Source organism: Chaetodon auriga, chromosome 9 (assembly GCF_051107435.1).
Source record: "Chaetodon auriga isolate fChaAug3 chromosome 9, fChaAug3.hap1, whole genome shotgun sequence".
Taxonomy (NCBI): Eukaryota; Metazoa; Chordata; class Actinopteri; order Chaetodontiformes; family Chaetodontidae; genus Chaetodon; species Chaetodon auriga.
Window position 1 is genome coordinate 26,719,687 of NC_135082.1, and position 6,000 is coordinate 26,725,686.

At 43.1% G+C, this 6,000-nt stretch overlaps 1 protein-coding gene across 1 annotated transcript in view; it reads left to right on the forward strand.

Annotated features, from left to right (window-relative positions):
- The window catches only part of mtnr1al (melatonin receptor type 1A like), a 31,026-nt gene extending 25,966 nt beyond the window's left edge, over nucleotides 1-5,060 (forward strand). The window contains exon 2 of the mRNA XM_076739809.1: nucleotides 314-5,060. Within this exon, the coding sequence (XP_076595924.1) occupies nucleotides 314-1,083 (770 nt within the window). The 3' untranslated portion in view covers nucleotides 1,084-5,060. The remainder of the gene's footprint in view (nucleotides 1-313) is intronic.
- Nucleotides 5,061-6,000: the final 940 nt, after the last annotated feature.

The window sequence follows — 6,000 nt, forward strand, 5'->3', positions numbered from 1 at the left end:
TTCTGAATCAGATCAAGGATCATGTAAAACTGGTGTCTTCTCGGATTAAAATGCTTGATGTTTAGCAGCTCGAAGGGCGTCTTCACAGCACACGCTTGAGATGTTTTGCATTTGATTTTTCACCAGTGCGATCCTTGAATAATGGGGCTGCAGGCGCTCATAGTCGAAGCTGAAAGCAGCATCTAAGTGTAGAGTCGCCAATCAGACACATGATCCTGAGTATTTCCAAGACAAACACAAATAACTGGAGCTTCTTCACCTCTCACAGTCCATGTGTTCACGTTCTACCTTCTCATGACCCGTCTGTCTGCAGGAAACGCCTTCGTGGTGAGCCTCGCCCTGGCCGACTTGGTAGTCGCCATCTATCCCTACCCGCTGGTCCTGACCGCCATTTTCCACGATGGATGGATCGCCGGCTACATCCACTGTCAGATCAGTGGCTTCCTCATGGGCCTCAGCGTTATCGGCTCCATCTTCAACATCACAGGCATCGCCATCAACCGCTACTGCTACATCTGCCACAGCCTTAAGTACGACAAACTGTTCTCCAACAGCAACACCATGTGCTACGTCGTGCTCGTCTGGGCGCTCACCATCCTCGCCATCGTGCCCAACTGGTTTGTGGAGTCGCTGCAGTACGACCCGCGGGTGTACTCCTGCACCTTCGCCCAGTCTGTGAGCTCGCTGTACACCATCACAGTGGTGGTGGTGCACTTCATCCTGCCGATCGGCATCGTCACCTACTGTTACCTGCGTATCTGGATCCTCGTCATCCAGGTGAGGCGGAGGGTCAAGCCGGACTCGCGGCCAAAGATCAAGCCGCACGACCTTCGCAACTTCCTCACCATGTTCGTGGTGTTTGTGCTCTTCGCCGTCTGCTGGGCGCCGCTCAACCTGATCGGCCTGGCGGTGGCGCTGGATTCCAGGCTGAGCCGGGCAATACCGGAGTGGCTGTTCACGGCCAGCTACTTCATGGCGTACTTCAACAGCTGCCTCAACGCCGTCGTCTACGGTGTCCTGAACCACAACTTCAGGAAGGAGTACAAGAGGATCGTCCTGATCATCTTCAAGTTTCACTGCTGAGACGATTCACCGAGGGGAGGGCGGAGGCAAAGAGCGCGGGTGTTTTTAACGTTTGTGACATGAAAAAGCTATTAAAAAGCGATGAAAAAGAAGAACTTGACCTTGACAAGGAGAGGAAAACAGTGCTAATGAATAGGAGAGAAAACAAATAGAAGTGCTGTAGAAAGACGAAAGTGAGAAAAATAGAAGAACTTTAATAGCTGGAGGTGTGGAGGAGGAGAGGTGGAGGGTAGAGATGGAGTGAAATAAATGATGCCACACTGAGAGTTATCAGTGATGCCTTCAGGGAAATCAAGAGACTTAAAAAAATAGAGAGAGAGGGAGGCAGACCAGCGCCGGGGAGTCACTCTTTAAACTTAGTAATGTGTTTTATCACAACTTTTTTTGATAATGAAAATAAATTGTTACTCACGTTTTTACCAACTTCAGTCCTGAATTCGATGTTGGATTATTTAAACATTGTGATTATCTTCTTCCCTCTGATTCATTTGGATGCACAGAATCTTCTGTGAACTGATTTCAAGGCAGAAATACTGTGATTGTCTTTTAGAGGACAGTGGATGTCAAGGCTGACTGTTCACAGAAGGAAAATCTGACGCCGCCGCTCAGAACGAAGAGCGTTTCAGCGAATAAAGGAGATTATTGAATTGGTGCTTTTTGGGAATATTGAGTGGAGTTATACACGTTTGAATTAAACGATCAGAGGTGCTTCACACCTGTCAGACTTCTCGGCTAAAGTTCTGTTCGTTTACAGTAATTATTTCGATGTTTTAAATTTGACATTGATGATTTTTTTGGAGTAACAAGCCAAGCAAAGAAAGAAAAAGATGTGAGGATGAAAGACAGATGTTAACAGCTGTAGAGTCACAGACTCTACAAAACCTGCAACCTGCTGATTCATGACTTGACTTGAACTACAGCAGTTTTGACTTTAAATGACTCGACAGCATTTCCAACTCCAGTGACAAACATTTCTCATTGAAACTCACACAGGAGTGATCTGAGAAGTTTTTCCTGCTGTGGAAACTCTGAAGCAGATTATTGGCATGAATATATCTGAAATCTTGAGGCTCTGACCAAGAAAAAATTGAACATGGCTCAATGAAATTCAACGTCAGCTGTGCATCGACGAATCAAATACATGCAGGTGCGCACTCTGAACGGTGTGGCATCTACCTCCCAATCATCAGGACTGTTTGAAACCCTGTCTCATGGTATTAAAAACTGCATCAATTGGGACTTCCTGGATAGTAATTATTCCCCTCATTTGTTGCTGTAACGCAGCCACAAGCAGAAAATGTCGTGAATGGAAGTTTTACATTAACAGTTTTGAACATGAAACGTATTGAAAAAGTTTGTTATTATTGTAATTATTTCTAATTATTTGTGTAACTCTGCTGTTAAAGAGGTTTAAATCATTTTAGCTGTGGTGATGGCGGCCAGAGTGACTTTATGACTGAATGGATTTAGGACTTGGACTTGATGTTCGGAGCTGAGACTTGTGAAAAAAGACTTTGTCTTTGCAGGTTTTCCTCTCTGGTGAATGCTGTTGATTGGTTTATCCTCTGGGACTGTCTCACCTCTTCACATCATCGCTTTCTTCTACCTGGGACAAGAACAGGTGGGATGGACGCTCCACCTGTCCCACATCCTCTAATCCGCTCAGACGACATGTTGAGGATGTATGAGGGTGTTTTCTCACATGTGGACGAGTCTGTGCGAGAGACGCTTCAGAGAACAAAACCACAGTGAAAAAAAAAGACAAAGCACGGTGTCTCTGCCATTCAGAAGCAATACTGTGTGCACTTTCACCTCGAACTCGGCCCCACACATAAAAACTGCTCATTTCAGCTGCCATAACACACACACACACACACACACACACACACACACACACGCACACAATTCATTCTCACATCACACACCCTCTCGGCAGTGAGTGTATTTACACTTCACTTTTGAAGATCAAATATGACAATGAAAGGAAAAAAAAAAAAAAAAAAAGGATGTGAAAATGAGTCCTGAAGATTTGGTCGCTCTGAACAGTTTTCTGACCACATCACTGTGTTTCACACTCCTGGGAAGTGCAAGATGAATGTTGCATATGTATGTATGAATAAGCAGGGTGTTGCTGCTGTGATCATCTGCCTGCGCTTCAGTCCCATTTTAATGAGCTTGCTGTGTGTGTGTGTGTGTGTGTGTGTGTGTGTGTGCGTGCGTGCGTGTGCATGTGTGTGTGTGGATCAGGCTGTTCTTGGACCAGTTCTTTACAGGGCCGGCTGTGGGAGGTCGTGTGTGTGTGTAAGTCTTTGTTTCATTTTGTGCCAAAATGTTGCTGGTTCCAAACCCAGGGAGGGTCTATGGGGGGATTTAAAGTGAAATTCTCTCTGGTGGTTCGGTGACCGGTGGGCATCAGCTGGATGATTTACAGCTCCAACAGCATCAAGACGTCCAGTCAGAATATGAGACGTACGCTGAATTTAGGGGAGAGCTTTAAAGGTGCTGGTTGGTGGATTTTGTTGCCTAAACTGGCTGTTACTGTCAAAGTCTTTATGCTAAGCTAAGCTAATGGGCTGCTGGTCGTAGCCTCATATTTGCTACGAGAGTGGAATCAATCCGAACACCTGAATCGCTGCATGAAAGCAAACAAGCATATTTCCAAAAGTGTCGGACTATTCCTGTGACTGATGGGCTAAATGACTCATGACAGCAACATTTTGGGAAATGAGTTTATTTGCTTCCTTGCAGAGTTAGTTAGTTAGATGAGTAGATCAACACCGCTCTGATGGCTGTCTGTGAAGCATGAACCTGGAGCTGGGAGGTGATTAGCTTAGCTGAGCATAAAGACCGGAAGCTGCGGGAACCAGCTAGCCTGGCTCTGTCTAAAGATGGAGAGCATCAGGTGCTGTCAGACATTTTTTTTTCAGTTAGCCAGGCTAACTGAATCCCCCTGCTTCCAGTCATTACGCTAAGCTAAGCTGAGCTAAGCTAACAGACTCATGTTTCTGTACTGATAGCACAGACGTCGTATTTCCCAGAGTTCCATCTTTTCATTGAACTCTAAAAAAAAAAAGTTAAAAAATCCATTTATTTCTCAAAATGTCAAACTTTCTGTTTAAGTATGCATTTGTTGCATTTTTTCTTAATGTTTTTAGTAGTTTAACACATTTAATACATTTTGTTGTTAACATTTTTTGTATCTGATCTTTTTTTTTTTCTTTTATTTCTGTCAAAATATATGTCATATTTTGGAAATTAACAAACAAATATGTCTCATACTTGAAAGCAAGATTTCTTTTAGAAACTACAATTTTTGTTTTATTTTATTTTATTTTACCTTCAAACTAAAATCTAGGTATTCTTGTTAAAACTGGACTAAATTAGGTTGAATTCAACTGCATAAATGGTTCTAATTCAATGTGCAGCAGATTTTATACATATTTTTTGCCTGCCTTTGAAAGTTAAATCGTTAGATAGTAAATAAAAGGATGAGTTAAAGGAGTAAAACCTCACCTCCCCACTGCAGCTGGATGGGAATCTACATCCATATGAGCTGGAGTAAATCAACCGCAGGTGTCAGCAGGTTCGAACAACCTGATGAGGACAGCAGCAAATATAATTGGCCCACCGGGGTTTGAAAATATTGTACCGGCCTTTTGCCTGTAGTGGTGTAATTCAAAAGTTTCCTTTTCCTTCTTCTTCTTTTTTAAGCGCTAAAAAGCAATGCAATGAACTGAGCTTGTTGTTGTTTGTGTGTTTGGAACAGTTTGAAAAAAAAAAAGAAAATCTAAAAAACAAAGTGTCTGTGTCTGTGGCTGAAGGCCAGCCAGTCGCATTGGAAGACAACTGTAATGAGAATGTACCTGTTTTCCTTTCATACGCTGTTTTGCACATCGCCGTGGAGAATGTTTCCTCTGAATGTTTGTAATGTTGATGGGACAAAAGAAACCAACCAAGCCCTGGAAAACATGTCTTAATAAAAGAACGTTCACTGTGAGCCTCTCTGTCGCTTTCTTTCCAATTTGCATCTCAGTTTCCTGTGACCCTCCGATGGTCATGTATGTTATTTTGGAGTAATATGCAATCAACCTGTTCAGTCATTTAAGCCTGACGGGTGTCTGAAACTCTGAACTTTGGTTTAACAACATCAACGATCAGCAGGGGAGGAAATCTGAGGATTTGCTGGTGCAACTGGACATTAAATAACAGCATTTTTAACTTAAGGACACACTGATGTTATTGAAAAGATCGTTCCAAATCTGTGCATTAAGTGCAGAGCTGCAGGCGGGAGGCAGCTAGCCAAGCTTTCAAACTGTATCAGCACACAGCGTCTCTTAAAACCAAAGGTTTTTACTTTTCTGCTTGTGTACAGATTAATCAAAGCAGCAGATAGATGAATTTCATTTGTTTTTGAAGTTTGCACAGAGCCAGCCTGCTTCTTACCCCTGATTCTGGCTAAGCTAACTAAGCTAACTTATCATCCAACTCCTGGAAAGAAAGCAAACATTTCCTAAAACTATGTCTTTTAAAGTAAAGTCATTTTTCTGGATAGTTTTTATGAGGGATTTATCAAAGGAGGTAATTATGAGCAAGATATTTCCAAAATGTCTCTTTTATCTCTGCTCCTAAAGTGTCTTCATCTGGATTCTCTTCGTCGTCTCCTCTTCACCTCTCAGTCTTCTGTCTGCTGTCCTAAACTCTCCTTCCATATATAAAACTCATCTCCCTGCTCTGTCTCACTCCATTTCAAACACATAAATCACCTCACCGCTCTCTGCTTCGCTCTGTCACTCTAGCCAAGAGGAACCTCTCACCTGAGTGACATCTGTCTGGTTCCTCTCTGTTAAACCAACACAAACACACAATCCATCCCTGTCTCTTAGAGGAGCTGTCGCCCTGAGCAATGCCGCTGGTCAA